The sequence below is a fragment of the Capricornis sumatraensis genome, chromosome 1 (genome assembly GCF_032405125.1).
Source record: "Capricornis sumatraensis isolate serow.1 chromosome 1, serow.2, whole genome shotgun sequence".
NCBI classification, from domain to species: domain Eukaryota; kingdom Metazoa; phylum Chordata; class Mammalia; order Artiodactyla; family Bovidae; genus Capricornis; species Capricornis sumatraensis.
In genome coordinates, this window is record NC_091069.1 from 98982450 (window position 1) to 99004155 (window position 21706).

The following is a 21706-nucleotide window of genomic DNA, read 5'->3' on the forward strand; positions in this document are numbered from 1 at the left end:
GAGTGCAATGCTGTAGAAAATAAAAGTAAATGCAAAATTATCAATGATGAATGAAATATTAATGGCAACATTTTAAACAAAGACAAGATCAATACCCCCCACTTTTCTTCCTGTCTCAGGGTCTCCTATGGCTCATCACGTCACTGCCAATTAATATACGTCAACATCTTCTCATTTTAGGACCGAAAGTTTCCTTAAAGCTATGTAAAACCAACCAACCGACCAACCAACCACAAAAACAGTCTCACCAAGAAATAAGGCAGAGAGCTTTCTGTTTATACCGAGACGCCCTCAGGGATGCGCTCCTTTGGCTCTTTTTCCCAGACTGGGATTTTTCCCACTTAAGAAAGGTGATGGTTTTTCTGATTCATTAGCAAGTAAGGGTGAGAAATAACACTCAGGCACTGAGGACAAGTTGATTGCTGTCTATTCTTATCTCTTGTCTGTTTGCTTTTCAAACATGAGGAAGTTAGGAGAAGGTGGGTACTCCTGATCTTCTCAAGATGCCAGAGTGGAGAGGCTGGAGTCACTTATGCAAAATATACATCGTGACTACTTTCCCCAATTTGTACACTGTTTCTTGGAGGAAAACTGGGCATCCTTGGTGGGAGGTGGAATAATTCTCATGACACTGAAGGGGTTCTTTTTAAATTCAGACCAATGTCAGTGTGCTCAGTCATGCCCCACTTTTTTCAATCTCATGGACTGTAGCCCGCCAGGCTCCTCTGTCCATGGGATTTCCCAGGCAAGAATACTGGAGTGGGTCTCCATTGCCTTCTCCAGGGGATCTTCCTGACACAGATATTGAACCCATGTCTCCTGCATCAGCAGGCAGATTCTTTACCACTGCACCACCTGGGAAGCCTCCATCAGGCCTAAAATGTCTACCAGCTCTTGGGACTATAGCTTTCCAGGTGCTCTGGCTGAAGCGCCAGGGATCCTCTTACAATGATGGAGTATGTACCAGACTTACCCCTCCCTACACGGCCCCTTTACCAACTCCCTAAGGTCCCCTGGCCCCTCTGTGCTCCTGCTCACAGCTGGTCTCACATAGACTCAAGTCATCTCCCAACTTCCCACAGAGCTTTGCCTGAGACCCAATTACAAACACAGCCTTCTCTTTAAATATCCCACCAGTCACCACAGCTCCTGCTCCTCACCCCTCGTCCCCCAATCCCAGTTAGCATCCTAGGATGCAGACCTGGTCTTCCATAGCAGACCGGAAGAGACGACTCACGGGAGAAGAGAACGTAAGACCAGCAGAGGCGCATCAGCAGGGCTTAAAGGGTAGACATGTCTAACCAGGAGGAGAAAGACTTCTAAATATGCTAAAAATATTCTATAAACTCACTTGCCCCTCCCTCCCAAAGAAAGATGTCAAAAAATTCTCCTTTTTTTTTGCTAGAAAGTACTTTTCAGAAATTAGGTGAAATTGATGGAGCATGGACCAGGCTACAAGGTGCCAAGAGGTAGATGTTACTCATCTCATTTTTACTTTGTTACATCTCTGCCTCTTCACTCCCAGGATCACCTTTAAATAGAACAATGAGCTACTGCTCTCTGTAATTCTGACGCTGAAAGTCCAGCTCAAGGGCAATGTCACTTACTGATGGGGGGTGGAAAAGGCTGTAGAACTTAGAACCCCCGACTCCACCATCTCAATCGCTTGTTTCATTTCCAGCTTCTTGTACAAAGAAACAAGGCTCGATTTTGGCAGATTCTTTCGGATGAGGATTTTCCGTAAATATTTATGATCAAACTTCTTAAACCTAAAAGTGAAAACCAATATTTTAGAAATCTTCGGGCTCTGTACATGTTATGTAAGTATATATACTTTTCTTGAAACAAAATACCACTTAACTGTATTATTCTCAAAAACGCTAGGACAGTGCCTGGAGTTCATAGACTCTGAACACTTTTTAAAAAAACATAGAATTCATACATTTCTTTTAAATAAAGAAAGAATGGCCAGATGGCCTGAATACATTGAAAATCAACCTAACAAAAGGAGGGACAAGCTATAATCAGGGCAAAAAGTAGGCATTAAATGGGAAGCAGGAGAGACCAGTTCAGTTCCCATTGTGGGAGAAGAAAGGAGGGGTTGATCGGGGCTTTTGTTGGTCCATCCTAGTAACTGGTAACAGTGGCAGCTGCACTTACAGAGATGCTGGCCTATTCAACCAGAACCCATAAGTTTAAACAGCCTGCTAGTTACAGTAGTTTCACTCATTATGCTGCAGACATTTTGGATCCTGCCAATTAGGTGGGGGCTGGTGGGAGAGCCCACGTAGACTCTGAATGATGGAGCATCTGAATAAGCCAGACACTGATGGCCGCTGATCATTGTCTCAAAGCTCGGGCTGCCCTGTTAGACTGAGCCACTCAGGGAACGTGGCGCCTTCAGTGTCAGCCATTTCTTTGGAGGAGGAATTTTCGATTCCTCCAGCCATCTTCCATTCAAAGAGTAATGTGTCTGCTGCTTTATTTCCTGGGTTGCTGGAATGTCATCTGGTGATGGGTCTCCTGATGTGTGGGGTGAATGGACTCTTAATCAGCCAAAGTTCCTCTGGGTTGAGCAGGCTCTGATTCATGGGCTCTGTGGTCTGTGTTTGGTTCATACCAGGCTCCCTCTGGCTCCAACAGGGTCATCCCTCAGCCCTCTTCATGAGAAGCAATGGTTTCTGTTTATTCCTCGATCTATTGCCATTGGCCCCTCAACTATCAGAACTTGTCTGAGTTCCTCAAGCTGGGCTCACCTTGACCTTGTGCTGGTCAAGACCAGTGGCTGCCATTGCCCTTGTGCAACTAGCCAGTGGCTCCTCCTGGTGGATGGCTTGGTGGCCACTTCCTATAAACCCTGCACATCCTGCTTCCCTTCTAGCCTTTCTCATGACTTCTTCCCAGGCTCCTCTGTCCTTCCTCTCCCTTTCCTGCCTCAGAGGAAAGGAAAAAGGAAAAAACAGAAAGCTTCTCCAAGTCCTGTCCTCGGGGAGCTTCCCCTCTTCCCAGGATCCCAGTCATCTCAGCCACACCCACATCTTTGGGTACCAAATACTGACAACTCACAATCTCTATCACCAGTCACGATTTCCTCCTGAACTTGAAACTCAGTTCCAAAAGGCGTTGAGTGAGTATGAGACACTTAAGCAGAATCTGCTATTAACTCTAAACGTTCTTCTACAGTCTATAAACTGAACCGTGACATTGCTACCTCCCTCTGCTCGCTATCTGAAGATCAGACGGTCATTCTCATTTTCCCTTGCTTCATCTTCCTTTTCTGATGTCATAGCCAGCATGTCTCCCCTAGAAGTATTTCAATATCCCTTCTGCTAATTCTTGACCTTCACTAGTCTGGAAGCTCTGTGGCTCATTGAAAACAAGACACCTAAACGCACATCCAGGTTCCACTGCATGGCAGGTTAATTGACTTCTCAGAGTTGGTTTGCTCATCTTTAAAATGAGAATAAGAACACAGGACAGTTAAGGAAATCATGTGAGAGATAACTGGTGTGAGAGATAATTCCTCTCTTTGTTTTTATTGGAGTATAATTGCTTTAAAATATCGGGTTAATAAACTCACGATTTATATAGTAAAATATATCCCCTCCCTTTTGAGCCTCCCTCCCACCCCTGGATCCCACCCTCTAGGTCATCACAGAGCACCAAGCCAAGCCCTCTGTTCTATACAGCACCTTCCCACTAGCTATCTGTTTTACACATGGTAGTGAATATATGCCAATGCTATGTGTCTCCCCATTTAATTTTTCTCTTTCTAATCCAGCTTCCACATCGTTGTGTAGTTTGCTTTCCAAAGTCCAAGTATGGCTACACTCCTATTTAATAGCCTTTTGATATGAGTCTTAAGGTCAAATTGAACTTTATAGTATCAATGGCTGTACAGAGACGCTGGACTCTGCACTGTAAAAGTGTGTCCTTGTCTTTCCAATCTTTCACCTTGTCTCATCTTTCTGACCATATCCAAACCAGGACATGCTCTCCCTCGCCTCTGCATATGGAAATGCACTGCTATTGCTGACACTTGGCAGGCTTGCATTCTCTGCATGCTCTGCCTCACTTATTTCCAAACCCACTTCCACATTATTATATACTCTATGCATTTGTCTCTGTTCTAACATGCCCCATGCATGCTCAGTCACTCAGTCTTGTCCAGCTCTTTGTACACCATGGACGGTAGCCCGCCAGGCTCCTCTGTCCATGGGATTCTCCAGGCAAGAATACTGGAGTGGGTTGACATTTCCTTCTCCAGGGGGATCTTCCTGAGCCAGGGATCGAACCCACATCTCCGGCACTGGCAGGTGGATTCTTTATTGCTGAGCCACCTCTCTAAAGCACTCAGTCCCAAGTTCACTGTCGCCCCCCGCCCCCCCCGGGAGTCCATTTCCCGGGACTTCTTCCTGCATTCTATGTGGCATGACTCCTGGCCCCTTTGTCTTCCTGGCCCCCTTCCTCAGGGTTCTCTCGAATTTCATGCTCAGCTCCCAGGGGAAGCTTCCGAGGTCCCCACGTCACATCTACCCCTCCCTGGGGCTGAAAGCGGCCTCTTACTTGTCTCTCACTTGGTAGTGGCTCCACTGCCCACACACATCTTCAACTCCAGCTTTCAGGTGGTCCATCAGCTGACAAGAAACACAGAAAAATGATTGCTAGTGAAGCATTAACCCTACAAGACACACAAGGAAAGTTAACACGCTGTGAAAAACAAAGGAGGCTTTAGTTTCCCAGCTCATATCTTCTTTTCTATCACTCTGTTGATAGAACTGAAGCTTACAATGCCTTTCCCAGTAATGCCACCAAGTTTCATAATTCAAAGGCTCTGTAGATAAGTTCTTCAATAAAGCACATAACTTCCAAGGAAAACAAGGTACTTGCTTTGCTATGAATACTATCTTTCTAGAATGATCAAGGACGATTCTCATTACTGAAATGACATGGATATAAAGCCTAATAACTAATTATCGCTCTAATTTCATTGCAAAAAGAAAAGAAAATGCCAGTCCCTTTTTATACAGTTTCTAAAAATATAGTTTTATGGATATTCTATTAAGGAAATGGCAGCCTACTCCAGTATTCTTGCCTGGGAAATCCCATAGGCAGAGGAGCCGGGTGGGCTACAGTCCACGGGTTTGCAAAAGGAGCCAGACGTGACAAAGGAACAAAATTATAACAATAAAATTATATCTGTTTTTATCTGATCTTTTTGTCTCAGTATTTACATTTCACCATCCATGCCAGTTATACTCCATTTGCTTTATCCAAATTGTTTATAAGAATTTAGGGAAAAACACAATCTCTTTGTAATTTATTAATTTACAAATAATCTAAGTTTGTAATCAGTGAAGTTTATCATGGCTTCTAAATTCTGGGGAGAAAGTAGATGAACATACTCAATTAATTCTGAAACAATTATGCACTTTCTACCAATAATTATATCTTTTGTGATAAAAAGAGATAAATACAAAAGGGGTGAAATATCCAGGTTCTATTATGTTAGGTATGCTACCTAATTTCTTAATGTAATGAGTAGAGGGGATAAAGACAGAGACAAAAATCTTCAATCAGGTTAAAGCACAATATTTTTTAAGCTCTGTGTATTTCTTATTTATTGCGGCTGTGCTGGGTTTTTGTTGCTACTGGGTCTTTTCCCTGGCTGGGCCAGTTGGGGGCCCCTCTTTCTAGAAGCAGTGTGTGCTCTTCTCTGGTGGTGCTCCTCTTGCTGGAGAGCACGGGCTCCAGGGCACGCAGGCTCTAGTAGTTACGGCTCCCAGCTCTAGGGCACAGGCCCAGTACTTGCACGGCACAGGCTGCTCTGAGGCAGGTGGGGTCTTCCAGGACCACAGATGGAATCTGTGTCTCCCGCACTGGCAGGCAGACTCTTTATTGCTGAACCACCAGGGAAGCCCAAAGCACTTGGGCTGTATTCCACTGTGTTTGGAGGAATACTTCTTTTAAAACGCTCACTCCCTATCCCCAGCTGTTAAATACTTCCAAATGGGCTTGGAAATGTTTTCGTTTGGATTTCCTGGAATTAAAATTATTTTATTTCCATGGGTGACTTTGGCCATGAAATTCTGCACCGACTTTGACTTCATCAGTTTTTTCAGCATCAGAGGTAAGGACTCTCAGACATGAAAGAAAACTACACATTATGTGGGTCAATGGTCTTGAAGCCTGTGGCTGGAAGCCTGAGTCTCCTGGACAGCGCCTGTGCCAAATGTCCCCAGTTACTGTTTGTACTTCACCTGTGTCCGTGCCGTACAAGAAAGCACTGTCTGGATGCTCTTCATTAGGAGCTGAAGCTTCTCACAGTACATCTTCCGTGCTTTCGTTCCCATTTCTATTCCCCAGAGCCATTTGTTGTTGTTTAGTCATGCAGTTGTGTCCGACTCTTTGCGACCCCATGGACTGCAGCATGTCAGTCTCCTCTGTCCATGGGATTCTCCAGGCTAGAATACTGGAGTGGGTTGCCATGCCCTTCTCCAGGGGACCTTCCCGGCCCAGAGATCAAACCTGGTGTCCTGCACTGCAGGCAGATTCTTTACCATCTGAGCCACAAAGAAAGCCCATAATGGCCTATATGGAAAAAAAAAAATCTAGGAAAAAAACAGACCCTTTCCTAGAACCTTCAGAAAGAAAGCCAGTCCTGTAAGATCTTGATTTCATCCCAGTGAGACTCACTGTGAACTTCTGACCTCCAGAACCATAAGATAATAACTGTAAGATTCAAGCAACTGAGTCTGTGATAATTTCCTATAGTAACACTGCTGGTGGAGCTGGAGAGGAAAGAGACCATGCCTAGTGACATGTCCACACCTCTAAGTCAAGTCCCATAGGCGACCAAGAGGGCACATCTTACTAACTTATTAATCATGACCAAGAGATAACTTACACGAGTATGGAGTTCTTCGTTGATGGATTCTTTTTTATTGGTCTTTCTGACATCCAGATACCTGACCAGAGGGCCAACTGTGATTCCCTACATTGTAAACAACAAAAGAAAGGGTTTTGTTGTAGCAAAGATTGTCACTGTAGAGACCACAAGTCTATTAGCAGAACTATGGGGACTCCCAATTTTTATGTCTTTGTTTTGTACTAGTTTCTCCTGAACAAATGCTCCAGTGTTTACTTTAGTTCTCATTCAATGTTTTTAAATTCTGCAATAAAAACAGGTATTATATTTTAAACCAAGGACCTAGTTTCATTCTTTAAACTCCCATTAGTTTGCTAAGCACTAATTCCAGTTAAAATAAAAACTATTTAGTACCAACTGGAATCTTATTTTCAGTAATACACATTAGAGGTGCTATCATTCTCCTGTACCTAAGAACATTTTGATTTTATGATTCAAAAGTCATCAAAATTTAGAGTTTACGGCATGACCCAAAACATGATCTAGACATATTTGGGAATTTAGTTTCAGTATGGAACACATTTCTGAAAATCAGATAACAGTATCCTTGTCTTGGCATTTTATTAATTTAACACACAATCCTGAGAGGAATAGACTTATTTCAAATAGGAAAGAAATCTACCAACCTGAATAAATACGGTAAAATATATAACGACCAGAGTAGCGGTGACAAACAGTTTCTTCCTAGGAAAAAGAGACAGAGGGAGCAAAAACGCAAGGGAAAAACTCCCAGCTCCTCGGACACCGCTGTAGAAAATCACGCACTGGTCCTTGACGGAGAAGGGGAAAGTCCGAAACTGGTTACTGACAGAGAAGAGGACAAATACGCCTAGAAGGGGGAGAACGTGTATTAGAGGAGAGGGCCATGAATGAGCAGACACAGTGCTAGTGAATACAGGTTGTGCCATGTGCCCCCAAGCAGGGCAACTGGATCCCATCACACCTACGACTGTCCGCGCCCAACAGACCAGCTCACAAAGCTTCTCACTTCCTGGCTGGTTGTGGCACAGCAGTGCTTCAAGGCAGAAGCCTTGTTCGTGACAGGGATGCTCTGGTACATTCCCGACAGGGATGCTCTGGTACATTCCCGACAGGAATGCTCACAAGTGTGTGTGTTTCCATGTGTGTGTGTATTTGGGATTTCCCAGGTGGCTCAGCCTGCAATGCAGGAGACGAGGGCTCGATCCCTGGCTTGGGAAGATCCAGGAGAAGGACATGGTAGCCCACTTCTGTATTCTTACCAGGACAATACCATGGACAGAGAAGCCAGGCGGGCTACGGTCCATGGGGTCACACAGAGTTGGACACGACTCAGTGACCGAGCACGTCTGCGTATTTAGAGGAATACATCTTGATTCTTTTGCTATAAGAAATGGCATCTATTTTCTAATCTATTTTCATAAACTTTGCTCTGCCTTTCAAAATTAAGAAAAGCAATGGTATTACTTGGAGGGTACAAGCCTTTCTATCAACTCCTACTCTCACTGAGTCAGCAGAGGAGGTGTGTGACTTTGAAAGTGAGAGGGGCCCTCTCAGTGCCTGGGGGGTTGCTTGTGTGGGTGGTTTGGTTCTTCTTGAAACTCAATGCAAACAAGAAAGGAAGTTGGCAAGGGGTCACCAGGGGGCTTCTTACTGTCAGTAAGTGGAAACGGAGGGTGGGAGAGCTTATTGGAAACAGGTGTTGTCTACCACATCTTTCTCCTCTCCCAGTGGCCCACACGGCTGAATTACAACCAACGCAGGATTTCCTGGTGAGAGAAATTCCACCATTTCCTGGTGAGAGAGGTCCCTTCACTTAAGCTCCGACTAATCAGAGAATAATAAAGCACTCGGTATCCTCAGGTGACTTCTAATGACACAGACATCTCAGCAAGCATCCTGGACGCTAACTCTACTGCCCTATAGATCGCTGTAGTATTAGAACTGAAAGGGACCGAACGAATTGGTCCACACCCACCGTTGTGTGCTTGGGGTAGAAGTTTTTGAGTAGTTGACTGTCTGCTCAAGGTCAAATAATATCACCAGCTCAAGAGACAAGAATTTGAGCAAACTCTGGGAGATGGTGGAGGACAGAGGAGCCAGGTGTGCTACAATTCACGGGGTTATAGAGTCGGACATGACCTAGCTACTGAACCACCATCACCAGCAAGGTCAAACGGCTAGTTAGTGATAGTGACAAGACTTGATGTGACATTATAAATTTATATCAGAGTATTCTTAATTCTTTTCTCCCCTGAAGACCCAATAGGCACGTATATTCAGAGTTAATTTTGTGAATAATTTAAATATTCCCACATTCTTGTTATTCTTCCCTAGCATCCTTTGATAGTAGGGACACTGAAAATGCAGGAGACAATGCAATTTATTTTTTTTTTTTGATTGTATAAGAGTATTTTATTTTATTTTTATTTTTTTTTATTTTTTTATTTTTTTTAAATTTTAAAATCTTTAATTCTTACATGTGTTATGCAATTTAATGTTTTTCATTTTGCTTTGTTTGTCCCGGCTCCTCCATGGGCTAGTCATGTGACCTTGGACAAGTGTCTTAATCTTGTCAGGTCCTCAGTGTCCTCATCTGCTTTATGGAGATGATGACAGTATTTATATCAGAAGATGGAGGTTACATTCAATAAACTCAATATTTATAAATAACAGAAAACATGACCTTCTACGTTATAACCCTTCGTGAGTGAGAACTATTCTTAGCTATGATGAGTCAGGTAGTAGCCAGAGAGCTGGACTCTGACACCTGGCTCTGTCCCTCACCCTGATGTGGCCAAGTCATTTTCTTGGGAACTGTTCCATCATTTCCCTTGGATAGAAAATACAGGAGCTGGGCTGGATGGTCACCAAGGGTCAACCGTAATGAGGTCTCCGCAACATTAATCTGCTGGATGGTTTCTATTCTTGTTGGCTGGGCTGAAGCTCTGAATCTGATGCTCCTCTTGACATTAACTTGACTCTGTAGGTCCCTGCAGTATTAGAACCTAAAAGGACCCAAGAAATCTGTCCATGTACACTGTTTTGTGGTTGGGGAAGAAGCTTTCCAGCAGTTAACCTTCTGTATGCGTGCTCAGTCGCCTCCAACTCTTTGTGACCCCATGGACGGTAGCCCACCAGGCTCCTCCGTCTATGGGATTCTCCAGGCAAGAATACTGGAGTGGGTTGCCATTTCCTTCTCCAGGGGATCTTCCCAACCCGGGGACTGAACTCACACCTCCTGCATTGGCAGGTGGATTCTTTACCGCTGTGTCACCTGGGAAGCACAGTTAAGTGTCTTCCTAAGGTCAAATAGCTAATTAGTGATAAGACTTCATGTGAGATTATAAATTTATATCAGAGTATTCTAATTCTCTTCTCCTCTGAAGACCCAAGGCACACATATTCAGAGTTATTTTTATCAATGTTTTTAATATTTCTGCATTCTTGTTATTCTTTTCTACATCCTAAAAACCATTCTGAATTTAGAATGGATATAGTCAAGATGAGTTCTCAGCCATTTCTCCTAATTTCTCTCTGAGTAATTGGCTTGAAACTACCTAGCAAAGTCATGTCAAAAATGCTTCAAATATTGGTCAAAACCATTTTAAAATATAACTGCTTCCAAAAGAAATCTTATAGTTCAGTAATGAGTGTTCTTACTAATTCCAGAAACAAATATACAAGTTAAATTAAAAGGCCTTTGACAAGACATCTCATGTTTTTAAATGATGCATATTTGATAGGGATGATCGGACAGGGGAGCCCGGCACGCAGCAGTCCCTGGGATCGCAAGGATTTGGACAGGACTTAGGGACTGAACAACAATGAGTTACCTTGCCTTTACAAAGCATTTTTTTTTTTTAAAAAAAAGAGAAAGGATCCACTTCCTTTGTTTTCTATACATCATACTCAATCCTTGACTAAAACCATCTGTAATATTTAGGAGATTGTTTTCTAGCAGGATTTGCCTTCTATAGACTACAATTTGTGAGATTGCACTTTTCCTGTAACAAAAGTGTAAAAGAGAGCCTGCAGTTTATAATCTATATCTAATTTAAGGTGCAAGAAGGTACAAACTGGCAAAGATGTGATGAGCAAAGGGTACATGTACTGAGTTATATTTAAATGTGTCTTTGTGAAATTTCTCTCCTCAATTAAAAAAAATAAAAGTGCTCTGGCTCCAGCCTTGTTTTAGTGCAGAAACTTATCAGCCAGTAATTATTTTGAACTGATTGAGGAAGCAACCAGAGAACATTCCTGGTCGCCATAAGGTACCCAACCCCTCTACCCCCACCGCCAACCAGTTAAATCAGTTGGCATCATCTCATTGCTTATGTTTTAACCTTGCAGGAAGGAATAAGAAAAACAAAAAGAGAAGCAGGTAGGACTCTGTGGGCCCTGCCATGTCTTACTGATGGCCCTCCAGATCTGGCAGAAGACCAGCGTGAAGCAGATAAAGGCCCAGTTCCACTCGTGGTTCTTTCCAATGGTGGACACGCCCATGAAGATGAAGATCAGGGTCTCGCTGACGCTGCTCAGCATCTTCATGAAGTACTTGATGGTCGTGTACGAGGTCTGGGACACGTTTTCTTCCACATACTTTTTCATTGTCACCGCACAGGCTGTGATTCTGCAGCAGGAACAGAGAGAAGCCACAGGACCTTGTCCCTCACTGGAAAATCCTCGTTTCGTGACGGTGTATGTGGGTGCTCACTCAGTTGTGTCTGATGTCTTTGTGACCCCCATGGATTGTAACCCCTCAGGCTCCTTTGTGCATGGGCTTTTCCCAGGCAAGAATACCGGAGTGGTTTGCCATTTCCTCCTCCAGGGGATCTTCCTGACCCTGCGTCTCCTGCTTTGGTGGGCGGATTCTTTACCACTGAGCTCCCTGGGAAGCCTGGGATGGCACAGAGACACAAATCCTGTTTTTATCCAGACAGAACATCTCCAACTGCAAATGTTCATTTTCTTTCTTTTTCTTCTCACTACCCAAGGGGTCTGCACAAGTTGACTGTGATGGGGGAAGGTGGGAGTGGCATGGTTTCCAAAAAACAAATGGCGCATAATTCATGCAGGAGCCAGAAGCAGGACTGTTTCTATCTTGCTCTCATCAAAAGCTATGTCAGCCCTACCTCTTACCCCCAGCTTCACCTGCCTGAAACCAAAATAAAGCCAGTGCAGTCACCCAGAAAGAATAATTCAGCAAGACCCCTCATACTATAATGTTCCCTACAAAAATTTAATGAGAACATTTTCACTTAAAATGCTTCATTCTAGAGCCACTTAGCAAGTTTGAAAAGAAACGAAAGGATTTGCTTTGTCTTAGTAGTTTGTTCGATTTTTTTCAGTACGTACTAGGCTTTTATTATTCAAAATATATATATACTTTTAGTATATTAAATAAATCAGGTGGGTTTCAAAAATGCAAGACAGGTTATATGAGCCAAATACATTAATTTGAATAAACTGGCAGAATCGTTACTTAATTTTAGACTTGCGACTTCCTGATGAGAACTAGAAATTTCCTTTCGCTGATGGTATTTAGTTATTTGTACTTGGAATATAACTGCTTTACAATGTTGTGTTGGTTTCTGTTGTACAACAGAGTGAACCAGCCGTAAGTGTACATATATCCCCTGCCGCTTGGTCTTTCTTCCCACCACCCCTCCACCCATCCCCCCGCCCCCAGGTCGCCACAGAGCTGAGCTGCTTGCGCAACAGCAGCTTCCCGCTATGTTTACACATGGTCGTGTACATATGTCAAGGCTTCTCTCCCAATTCTTCCTAACTCTCCTTCCCCATCTGTGTACACAAGTCTGTTCTCTCTGTCTGCAGCTCTATTACCGCCCTGCAGACAGATTCATCAGTACCATTTCTCTAGATTCCACACATGTGCGTTAGTATATATTTGTTTTCCTCTTTTTGTCTTACGTCACTCTGTACAACAGACTCTAGGTCCATCCACATTCACTTTTAAGGAGAGAGAATGATGAGTGCCTAGACTTTGTGAAAATGAAAGTGTTAGTTGCTCAGTTGTGTCCGTCTCTATGTGTCCCCATGGACTGTAGCCCACCAGGCTCCCCTGTCCATGGGATTCTCCAGGCAAGAATAGCTAGAGTGGGCAGCCATTCCCTTCTCTGGGGGATCTTCCCGACCCAGAGAATGATCCCGGGTCTTTAGCATTGCAAGCAGATTCTTTACTGTCTGAGCCACTAGGGAAGCTGCCTAGACTTTATACTACTGTATGTAATCAGAATAAATATTTCTATACAATAAAATTGTGCCCAAGGATCTGGGTATGAGGATAACATCATTTTTAAAAAGGCAACATGATCAGATATAATAAATCAAGTTGAGAAGCCTTATTCCAAGATCTAAACAAAGATAAACATTTCAAAAATATTTTCATTAGAAAAAAAAAAATCTGAATTTCTAGTCTTATCCTATCTCTTGAGTTTTACTCCACACTGACCAGTCCTGGAGCAATGACGTGACTTAAGTGAAAGAGAAGCAAGCATAGTCCAGGAATGACAGTGCTTCCTGGCATGCTGCCCTTTAAAATAATGCATTTTTCAAGGAAAAAAGATGACAACTGAAGTGAGACCTTAACCTTGAACCTCTCCCAGCTCATCTCCGCATCAGCCTTTCTGAGCATTATAAATTGACCTTGTACTTGCTAAGCAAGCTCTCTTCAGGCAAATCACCAGGACAGAGCAAACGCAGGTGCTGGGGAGAACATTTGTTTGGCAAAGGACCTGAACCAGATTTGACAGAAGTTCAAGGAACCTGAATCCTGCATCCCTTTTGAGGACTAGCTTTAGAAGTCAGGCCTTTCCTAATTCTGGTCCACAAGATGTGGTCCTAAACTCTTCTTCTTGGATGGGAGTTGGTCCTTCGTTTGTACTCACGCCAGGATGCCAGACAGGTAGAGTGTCTCGGCCACCAAGTAGGACAAGTAGCTGAACATGAAGACGATGAGGGGTTCAATCGCAGAGATGTTCTGGGTGAAACGGGTGATAAACGCAGAAATGAATCCAAAAATGACACCAAAAAATACACCCCCACACCCAACGATGATGAATCGGGCACATCCAGCCAAAATGTCCACGGGTTCTATGCCTTCAAATTTGTGCATCTTCGTAAAGGCAATTAAGATGTTATACAAGACCTAGACGAAAAGAAAATGAGAAAAGGAAAGTAGACTTAGGTTAGAAATGAGAAACAGTTGTGCTTGCTTTGGCAGCATGGATATTAAAATTGGAATGATACAGAGACCAGCGCCGGCCCTGCTCAAGGATGACATGCACGTTTGTGAAGAGTTCCACATTTTTTTAACCCCAATACAAAATAAAAAGTTTAAAGCTTGGGAAAAAATAAAAATAAATTAAAAAAAAATTTAAAGTGTCTTAAAAAAAAAAAGAAAAAGAAATCAAGGTAGCCTTTACAAAGACATCTACATAAATTTTCCAGCTAGTAATACCAACCAGTCCTTACCATGAATTCAGATGTTAATTTGTTTAAATTATTCATTAAAATTCATGTAATTAATTCTAAAGAAACAAATGAAAAACAGTTTGCACGCAGATTCTTTTTTTCAAATTGTTTTATTATGGTAAAGTCACAGAATATAAAACATACTATTTTGACTAGCTTTAACTGTACAGCTCAGTGGTACTAAGTACATTCACAGTGTTCTGCAATCTCACCATCATCCATTTCCCAATTTTCCACCTTCCTAAACTTAAACTCTGTCCCTAATAAACACTAAGTCCCCAGCCACACAATCTACTAAATATACTTTCTGACTCCATGAATTAGTCGCCTATTCTAGGTAACTCATTATGAGTGGAATCAAACCCTACGTGTCTACACCTACTGTATATTGGAATGCATTTTCAAGCTTAGCTTAACACATGTTCTATAAACAGATTGTACCTTAATTTTCTTTTTCTCACTGTGCTGTAGAGTAGGTTTTCATTGGTTATCTACTTTATGCATAGTTGGTTTACACACAGATTCTTAACTTTGGGTCTAGCTGAATAATATACCACAATAAATTACACAAGAAGACATATTGACACAGCTGCCTAAAATTATATGCATTCCAAATAATTTCAATCTGTTCAGCTTCAGGGAGTAAGTACAATCTGTCCTATGCTCATTGTGTCTTGTTTCTGTGTGACCCCATGGACTGTAGCCCACCAGGCTTCTCTGTCCATGGGATTCTCCAGGCAAGAATACTGGAGTGGGTCGCCATGTCCTCCTCCCGGGGGTTTTCCCAACCCAGGGATCAAAACTGCGTCTCTTGTGTCTCCTGCATTGGCAGAAGTTTCTTTATCACTAAATTACCTGGGCAGCCCCAAGAAGTATAATACAGCTTTAAAGCATGGAGCACCTGCTTCGTGCCAGCCTCTTCGCTGAGTTTGGTGTCATTATCAATTGGTTTCCTCTGGCTCTGAAAGCACCCTTCAACATAGGCTCCATAATAAACAATGAAAGTCTTTTTATTGCTCTCCGGAGTCAGGATGGAATCAATTCATACACTTTGTGCTGTGCATTTGCACTGAAGATCCAGAATGTTATCCAGCCCAGCACAGGTTGTCTTTGGAATGTGAGTTGGCACAGAGCAACATTCCTGAAAGTAGTTCAAGTGTTACCAGTCTTCAGGGTGGCTTCATCTAGTGAACTCTACTAATGGAGGAGAAGGACGGTGAGGGGGCATGCAACGGCCCCTCTGCTCACAGGGCCTCATGCCCCGGTCCAGGGCGGCTTGGCCACACTGCCTTCTATGTTAGTTCCCTAGGGCTGTTGTAACAAGGCTTCCCAAGTGGCGCTAATGGTGAGAACCCACCTGCCAATGCAGGAGACACAAAGGTTCCATCCCTGGGCTGGGAATAGCCCCTGGAGGAGGAAATGGCAACCCACTCCACAATTCTTGCCTAAGATATCCCATGGGCAGAGGAGCCTGGTGGGTTATAGTCCATGAAGTCGCAAAGAGTTAGACACGACTGAGCATGCAAACACGGATATTATTTAGCAAAGCAAAGCAAAACCATGCTCTAAGAAAAACCTTGCCTGAGTTTTTGCAAGAAAATTGTGACTTATGGTTTCAAAATGAATCCAAAAGAAACTTAGTGGTTGTATCCCAACTCAGTGACTGTATTTAGTTCGATTTAACCTTTTGCCTGACCTTGGAGCAACCCATGTGCAGGTCTTAGAAGCCCTGGGTGTTGCACCTTTGAAGCTGTGTTCTTGTTCCAAGGAGTGAAGCCAATATGAGAGGACAGAAGCTAGCATAAAACTCAAAAAGCATATTTGAATGAGTTTAACTGGGACTCTGGGAGTTTATTTGACTCTTAAACCCAAGGAAACTCACGGAGTGTGATTGGGACTCAAAGATTTGCATGTTTAGGCCACAAACGAAAACTATTTTGCATTGCTCTACAGGTTATAAGAAGCAGCCTGATCTGTTCCTAGGACCTGGGAAAGTCAACAGGACTACTCCTGGCCCCAGACACCAGTGCGTGCTGCCAGGAAGAGGCTATGGCATTTTCAGAAGCTAAAGTCATACGTATAATTAAGAAGACTACACTTACAGACATAATCCATACGACTACATGGAAAACAATTCTTATCTTTCAAATTATATGGCTCTGGATATCATTACAGTTATGAAAGCTTTTCTTTGGATTCCTTTCAAATCACAATCATGTGTGTGTATTTTTAATATATTGGAAGGGGAAACTCAGCCAGTGCTAACGCTCAAACACATGCCTGGCACTAAGGGGAAACAAAATCAGATTTACCTTCTTCGCTCAGTGGGCAGGTGCAGCAACAGGACAAAATAAGAAATATATATTTTAGATAACTTCCCTGGTGGTCTGGTGGCTAAGACTCCATGCCCCCAGTGCAGGGGGCCCTGGTTCCACCCCTGGTCAGGGGAGTAGACCCCACATGTTACAACTAAGAATTTGCATGTCACAACTAAAAATCCCACATGCCACAACTAAAAGATGCCAGGGGTTGGGGGGGGGGGTGGGCAGGGAAAGGATCCTGTGTGCTGCAACTGAAAGCCAGTGGAGCCAAATAAATCAATTTTTAAAAATAAAATATTAAAAAGAAAAAATATATATGTATATGTTTTTCTTTGTCCCCAGTACCTGGCACAAAGTCCCTAAAGATCTAGCAATTCCCTGAGTCGTTTGTAATGAGTGCTTTTCAGTCCCTCCTGAATTTACACTAATGAGGTGACTCTTGCTGGGGTTCCCTCTTACCCTGCCCCCAAGGCAGGGGACTGGTTGCTGGAGGAAACAACCATGTGATGATAAGGTTGTATCTTTCATCCCCACTCCCTGACCCTCCAGGAGCGGGGAGAAAGGCTGGAGCTTGATTTCAAGCTGACTCACCAGCTATAGACCCTCCTTGGGGTTGGTTAATTTGCTAGAATGACTCACAGAACTCAGAGAAACATCTTACTAACTTGATGACTGGTTTACTACAGAAGGAACAGCCAGATGGAAGAGATTCTTAGGACAAGGATGGGGGCAGGGCTATGGGGTTCCTGTGCCCTCCCCAGGACCACCACCCTCCCCAAATCTCCGCCAACCTGAAAGTTCTCCAAAGCCAATCCTCTAGGCTTTTTACAGAGGCTTTGTTACATAGACTGGGTTGATTAAGTCACTGGTCATGGGTGACTGACTTTAATCCAGCTCAGCTCCCTTTCCTGGGGGTGGGAGTGAGGAGGCTTAAGGAGGGAGACTGGGAAGTCCAGCTCCTTAATCATAAGGCTGATTCCACTGGCAACCAGCCCTCTTCCTAAGGTTATGTAGGGGCTTTCCAAAAGTCACTTCATTAGCATAACAAACTCAGCTCTCTTCACTTAGGAAATTCCAAGGGTTAATGAGCTCAATGCCCTGAATGAAGATGAGATGGTTGGATGGCATCACTGACTTAATAGACATGCTGCTGCTGCTAAGTCGCTTCAGTCGTGTCCAACCCTGTGTGACCCCATAGACGGTAGCCCACCAGGCTCCCCCGTCCCTGGGATTCTCCAGGCAAGAACACTGGAGCGGGTTGCCATGTCCCTCTCCAGTGCATGAATTCTGGGAAATAGTGAAGGACAAGGAAGCCTGGCATGCTGCAGTCCATGGGCTCACAAAGAGTCGGACATGACTGAGCAACTGAACAACAATAGCAATGCCCTGAATGTGGACAAAGACCAAATATATATGTTTCTTCTTGTAAATCATAATATTACAAACACCAAAGGTCTGTACTTAACTCTGTGCCAGGCGTTGTTTTAAATGCTTATGTGTATCAACTCATTTGAACCCTCAGACATCCTGGTCTCCAGTTTGCAGAAAGGAAACTGAGGGTCAGAGGGGTTAAGTCACTCAACTGAAGTCACACAGTTTGCAGGTAAAGAAGTCAGGACTTGAACTAGGGCATGGGCTCCCTGTCTGTGCTCACGGGCACAATTTACTGCCTCTTGAATGGGATGTTCCTGGAGCTAGGATTTCTTTGAGGCAGGAAAATATTAATATACACCAGAGAGACTTATGGAGGAAAATTCACCCCCAAATGAATGTTTTAAAAAATCTCTTCCAAATTAGATACAGTTTCCTCTGGCAAGCTGTTCCCTGCATTCCTAGCTTGCTTTGAATTTACCACGTCATCCATACTACCTGGGTCAGGACGATCCTCTGGAGAAAGAAATGCTGATCCATTCCAGTATTCTTGTTCCCATGGATAGAGGAGCTTGATGAGCTACAGTCCATGGGATTGCAGAGTCAGGCACAACTGAGTGACTAAGCTTGCAAGAAGCGAAAGTATGTAAAATACCTGCCAATGTGGCTGGCCGAAGGTTCCTGCTCAGAAACTTTCAGTGGCTCCTTCTACCACCCTCTCATCCACTGTGCTCCCAAAAATGGACCACAGTAGCAGCAAGATGCCCATTGAAGACATTATCAGAGGAAGGAGAAAAACTAGAGAAGAAAGTAGGGGGACAGTGAGCAAGGGGTGAAGAGGCAGCATGGAGTGGCAGTTAGAAGCAGAGATGCTCTGGAGCCAGGCTGCCTAGGTTCAAATCTCAGCCTTGGCCAAGCAGACTTGGGGTCCTCTCAGTGAGGTGGAGGAGGGGGAATGTAGGGACCTCTCAGATGAGGTGCAGCGGGGGGATGCTGAGACCCCTCAGTGAGGTGGAGGAGGAGGGTATGGGGTGAGATGCGAGGCGATAGGAACCTTGGTGGCCTTACCTTGTTGCTTATTCAGCAAATCGATGCAGGAAAACCAGGGAGACATACAAATATAAGAACAAAGTGCCTACAGTACATGAAGCAGTGCCACATTTAAAACCAAATGCCTACTAGGAGGGAGCTAACCAGCACAGATATCCATGAGTTCAGTTCAGTTCAGTTCATTTCAGTCGCTCAGTCGTGTCTAACTCCTTGCAACCCCTTGGACTGCAGCACACCAGGCCTCCCTGTCCATCACCAACTCCCGGAGCTTACTCAAACTCATGTCCATTAAGTCGGTGATGCTATCCAATCATCTCATCCTGCGTCGTCCCCTTCTCTTCCCACCTTCAATCTTTCCCAGCATCAGGATTTTTTCCAATGAGTCAGCTCTTCACATCAGGTGGCCAGAGTATTGCAGTTTCAGCTTCAACATCAGTCCTTCCAATGAATATTCAGGACCGATTTCCTTTAGGATGAACTGGTTGGGTCTCCTTGCAGTCCAGGGGACCGTCAAGAGTCTTCTCCAAAACTACAGTTCAAAAGCATCAATTCTTCAGGGCTCAGCTTTCTTTAGAGTCCAACTCTCACATCCATACATGACTACTGGAAAAACCATAGCCTGGCCTGGATGGATCTTTGTGGACAAAGTAATATCTGCTTTTTAATGTGCTATCTAGGTTGGTCATAACTTTCCTTCCAAGCAGCAAGTGTCTTTTAATTTCATGGCTGCAATCACCATCCGCAGTGACCTTGGAGCCCCCCAAAATAAAATCTGCCACTGTTTCCACTGTTTCCCCATCTATTTGCCATGAAGCGATGGGACCGGATGCCATGATCTTAGTTTTCTGAATGTTGAGCTTTAAGCCAACTTTTTCACTCTCCTCTTTCACTTTCATCAAGAGGCTCTTTAGTTCCTCTTCACTTTCTGCCATAAGGGTGGTGTCATCTGCATATCTGAGGTTATTGATATTTCTCCTGGCAATCTTGATTCCAGCTTGTGCTTCATCCAGCCCAGCATTTCTCATGATGTACTCTGCATAGAAGTTAAATAAGCAGGGTGACAATATACAACCTTGTCGTTCTCCTTTTCCTATTTGGAACCAGTCTGTTGTTCCATGTCCAGTTCTAACGGTTGCTTCCTGACCTGCATACAGATTTCTCAAGAGGCAGGTCAGGTGGTCTCATATGCTCATCTCTTTCAGAATTTTCCACAGTTTCTTGTGATCCACACAGTCAAAGGCTTTGGCCTGAGTTGGTGTGATATAAAACAACAGCCAGCGTGCGTGGGGTTCTCCCTGCATGCTGAGCACTCACTGTTCTAAAGGCTTAACAGGAATTTTCTAGTGGTCTTAAGAGCTAAGTAATGCTATCACCCTAATTTTACAGAACTCAGGCACAGAGATGACCAGAATCTTTCCTGGATCCACACGCTGGACTTGGCTGAACAAGCCAACTCTATTTTGGAGAAAGACCGCTGGATTTCCTGCCCGCTGGACATGAGCCCGGTCTCCTCATTGGTAACATATGGGTTCTCTCCTGTCTTTCCAACTCCATAAGTTGAACATTCAAAGGGTAAGAATAAAAGAGAAGAGAAAGGGGGACTTCGCTGGTGTCTCAGTGGTAAAGAATCCACCTGCCAATGCAGGAGACACAGGGTCGATCCCCGGGTCAGGAAGATCCCACATGCCGACGAACAGCTAAGCCCTGTGCCACAACTTTTGTGCTCCAGATGCCATGCTCTGCCACAAGAGAAGTCATGAGGAACCCATGCACCGCAATGGACAGTAGCCCCTGCTCACTGCAACTAGAGAAAAGCCTAGACATCAGTGAAGAGCCAGCGCAGCCAAATACAAATAAAATGAGAAAAAAGAAGAGAATGGGAAGAGAACTTCCGGCGCACCCACGTCTGGTCCATCACGGCCAGGCCGGACGCCCTTCTGCAACTTTATTCCCTTTGCTATCGTTTCTTCATCTGTGAAATATGGTTATTCATTCAGGCCTGACAGTAAAAATCTAGAGATTGGATCAAACAGTAAACGTGCAAGTGACCCCATACAGAGCCTGGACATAGCAGCTGCCTCTCTCTTTCTGCTATGAAGCTGGCCATGAGATTCAGCTGAGGATGCGTGGTGGTTTAGTTGCTAAGTCGTGTCTGACTCTTGCGAGCCCATGGACTATAGCCCACCAGGATCCTCCACCCATGGGATTTCCCAGGCAAGAATAGTGGAGTGGCCAGTTCTTTCTCCAGGGGATCTCCCTGACCCAGGGATTGAACCCATGTCTTCTGCACTGGCAGGAGGGTTCTTTACCACTGAGCCACCTGGGAAGTATCTGCTGAGGATACTAGTTATTATTTAAAAGGTACTTGGGTTTTGTCTCTGCTTCCTCTGCCCACCACTAAGGAAGTTCTTATGATTAGAGCCATAACCTAACATTTGCAGCAAGAGGGAGAAGTTAAGTGGACAAGAGGCCTGGAGTCATCACTCTTTTCCATGGTTCTGCGACATCTTCCCTTCAGCACCAGGCAGCTCTTCCATGGATGAGGATCTGCAGTTGTCTC

At 44.1% G+C, this 21706-nt stretch overlaps 1 protein-coding gene and 1 non-coding gene across 2 annotated transcripts in view; one reads left to right on the forward strand and one right to left on the reverse strand.

Moving 5' to 3' along the window:
- Positions 1-21706, reverse strand: part of SLC9A4 (solute carrier family 9 member A4) — a 48992-nt gene that overhangs the window by 15217 nt on the left and 12069 nt on the right. Inside the window, exons 3-8 of the mRNA XM_068975019.1 lie at positions 13819-14078; positions 11323-11540; positions 7555-7757; positions 6908-6994; positions 4567-4637; positions 1608-1769 (exon numbers count right to left, since the gene is read on the reverse strand). Coding sequence (XP_068831120.1) covers positions 1608-1769; positions 4567-4637; positions 6908-6994; positions 7555-7757; positions 11323-11540; positions 13819-14078 — 1001 coding nt within the window. The remainder of the gene's footprint in view (positions 1-1607; positions 1770-4566; positions 4638-6907; positions 6995-7554; positions 7758-11322; positions 11541-13818; positions 14079-21706) is intronic.
- On the forward strand, positions 14138-14241 carry LOC138093621 (U6 spliceosomal RNA). Its single transcript, XR_011146124.1, has one exon. It is a non-coding gene; the product is annotated as a U6 spliceosomal RNA (small nuclear RNA).